The 3,513-nt window shown below is 31.8% G+C and overlaps 1 protein-coding gene across 1 annotated transcript; it reads left to right on the top strand.

Annotated features, from left to right (window-relative positions):
- Positions 1-1,368: 1,368 nt before the first annotated feature.
- Positions 1,369-1,569, top strand: LOTGIDRAFT_144764 (hypothetical protein; the record flags this gene model as incomplete). The annotated part of the gene is made up of 1 exon (XM_009055861.1): positions 1,369-1,569. A coding segment is annotated over one exon (201 nt), but the record flags the coding sequence as incomplete, so codon positions are not given.
- Positions 1,570-3,513: the final 1,944 nt, after the last annotated feature.

Raw genomic sequence — 3,513 nt, 5'->3', positions numbered from 1 at the left:
TAAAAAAGGGGTTTTGAAAGAATGGGGAAGGGACAAGTCAACCACAATAATGTACAGAACCGTTCCAAACTGTCATTCTTATTTCAGGGCTAAAGGGTTTCTTTCCTTTAATATTATAAGAGTATAGCATTAAGGTTATTCTAGATGTGTTTTTAATCTGTTACTTGCAGGTTTCCCTCGAACCAATTTTACTTATTCTCAAACATACACATAGCTGTGGATATATCTGATTTAATTTTCACTGGTTGATTGATGAGAAAATATCACAGACTTTGTACTTAATTTTCACTTTCCCACATTGGATTCCTTCTTAGAAACATAAACATCTGGAGTTAGGGGATTTAACCAAGCAGTTTGAACAGTTTATGAGTGAAGAGGACCTTCACATGCTGACCAAGTTTTGAACCCAAGATCACCATTTGTTAGACAAAACCACGTAAATGACCACATGCAAAGAACCAATGCTCATAATGACTATGCTATAGAATCCCATTATATTAATAGAAAGATAAGCCACATCAAAGATAACGGTGACATGGTGCAGGTTAACTCCATGTCACTTTAATAAAACAGTCTAGGGTCACCCTAGTAGGGTGATATTGATCAACATAATTGTTAATAGACTAGCAAAATGTAAATAACCTTAGTTGTGCAGTTAGACTGTAATTGCATTGTGTCTGATTAAAGCTCAATATACAAAACTGAGAATTGATCTTAGAGGCACTTTTAGAGTTTTAATTTAAGCACATATTTTAATGTTTCATGTAATTAATTGAAAAGAGATTTTAATCCTAATTGAAGCTTCAAATCGAACATTCATCTTAATTGATCTTTGAAGCACTTTTTGGGATTTAAGAACATAATATTCATAACATATCTAAAATGGAAATGGAGTTTTCACTTTGATTGGGCTATAGAGACAGATAATGTCACATCAAAATGGATTAAGGTCAATGATACAAGTTCTAAAAATATTTGAGTCTATAAATCCATTGAAAAATGTCAAAAACTGAAAATGAATATTGCAAAAGGCGTCAATAATCTCTTTCAATGATTTTTAAATCTTTATCTAATCTATACTGACATTACTCAAACAGCACCATATATCTTTTCATCCTTTTAACCTTTTAACTTTTAGTAGCTTTTACAGGATCAGGTGGTAGATCCAACGAGAAGCTAGGTATTCTGGAATAATGCCAGACAGTTGTTCACTGGACAGGTGTTCACCAGACAGTTGTTCACCAGACAGTTGCTCACCAGACAGGTGCTCACCAGACAGGTGCTCACCAGACAGTTGTTCACCACACAGTTGCTAGCTCACCATACAGTTGCTTGCTCACCAGACAGTTGTTCACCAAAAAATTCAGTGAACAACTGTCCAGTGGGCAACTGTCTGGTGAACAACTGTTCAGTGAACAACTGTTCAGTGAACAACTGTCCAGTGGGCAACTGTCTGGTGAACAACTGTTCAGTGAGCAATTGTCTGGTGAACAACTGTTCAGTGAACAACTGTTCAGTGGGCAACTGTCTGGTGAACAACTGTCTGGTGAACAATGGTTCAGTGAGTAACTGTCTGGTGAACAACTGTCTGGTGAACAACTGTCCAAACCTAGCTCACACTATAATCAATCATTTGGGTTCAAAATGAAATCAATCTTTTTGATGAACATCGGCCCAGACTCTTAAGAAAGTGAAAAACATAACATCTGTTAACATCATCAACCTACTAAGACACATTTCCTAGATAATTTTTTTTTCTCTGAAATTGCAGACATTAAAACAGTGTGAAATTGTCATCTTAGTTTGTAAAAGATAATGTCTGTCATGTAATAGTTAGATATATCATTCAATGGTGGTGATATAATATATTACAATATCTACAGTCATTATTTTATAATCAACATTTCCACTCTTCCAATAAAAATCTGTTCAAGCAAAACAATTCTATTAACCAATATTTAGCCCCCTCAAAATTTAAGCTTATTTAAACAGGGGAATGGTTGTCTAAGAATGTGCTTCGACATCTAATTGTGCTGTCTGGTGTGGCATCAGAACCACAATTATCAACTAAAAAGAAATTTGAAAAAAAAAAAATCACTCTACCTCGTTTAATCAGACCTTATTTATCTTTATTGAAAGAAAATTCAACATTCAGTCTATCTTGACAATTGTAAAAATCTGTAAGTCTCCATGACATTCATTAACATCCTCTTTTTTAAAGAGTGATACTTATTTCTAAACTATTGCACCTTATTTTAACATGAGTCAATAATTTGTGACCTAAGCCAGTGCTTTTATGAGACTACGTTCTCATTACTGTCTAATACTTATTGCACAAATTTAGTTCTATAGCTGATAAAATACAAAATATATATTATATTATATTATATCTATAATATTATATTATATTATATTATATTATATTATATTATATTATATTATATTATATTATATTATATTATATTATATTATATATAAGCTATAATATTACAGTCTTTAAAATCAAATGGTGATATATTGTAATGATCTATGGAAACTATTTTAGTTGGGAAATGACAAGAAAAACATTCACTTGAACCAACAGACTGAAACATAGAAATTTATATGAAACGATAGGTAATGTGCTGATTAGTCAGAATTGTCACAAGGTGTCTGGTTTTCCTTCTGAAGAACTGAATGTCATCTGTCAGTCATATGCCAGCATGTCATCCTATGACATTGGCAGATTGTCTAATGAATTACAGTGACATCAATGAGTCAGCGAGACATCAATCATTCCAATCAACCAAACTGTAAATGGGTAAATTAATATTCAGATTAATATGCTTATATGTTCTGAGTCACAACTAATTGGTACTTTTGATTAGTTATTAAATTTCAACAAACTAAAGACAAAGTGGATGAAGATTGTAGAAGAAAGTGATCTTTAATTATAGAGAGTATATATAGTATGAAGCAGTGATAAATATCAGTAAATCAATCTAATACAAGCTCACCTACCAGCCCTTGCACCCCACAAATCAATTAAATTTATCAACTTAATAAACAGTGACATTTCTACAAAGGAACCATCCTTTTCCTTCCCAGAAATGAGACTGGTCATGCTTGCTTACTGTTTGGAAAATGAAAACCTTTTTTGAGAAGTTGTGCAGGGAATTTACTTTTGAAAATGTCATCTTGTTCCTTGATAAACTGTATACCAATTTTTATATTCAAATCAATGTTATCAGACTATTTTTGCTACTAGTTTTCTCACTATCAAATAGCTTATAATTACATAAAAATCAAAAATACCCAGAAATAAAGATTTAAATAATACTAGGTTCATATTCTAACTAGGTTTAATTCTTTGAAATATTATGAATGTAAGACAATCAATTCTTCTTTCAGCTTAAAAAAACAGACATAATGATATACTTAAAGATATCAAGAACTACACAAGATAAATTATAAAAGAAATATTTAACTACTAGGCCATTTTATAACACAGCATGACAAACAAACTTCACTGTT

The sequence above is a fragment of the Lottia gigantea genome, assembly GCF_000327385.1.
Source record: "Lottia gigantea unplaced genomic scaffold LOTGIsca_256, whole genome shotgun sequence".
Classification (NCBI taxonomy): domain Eukaryota; kingdom Metazoa; phylum Mollusca; class Gastropoda; family Lottiidae; genus Lottia; species Lottia gigantea.
Note: the sequence above shows the minus strand (reverse complement) of the source record. Positions and strands in the feature narration are given on the sequence as shown.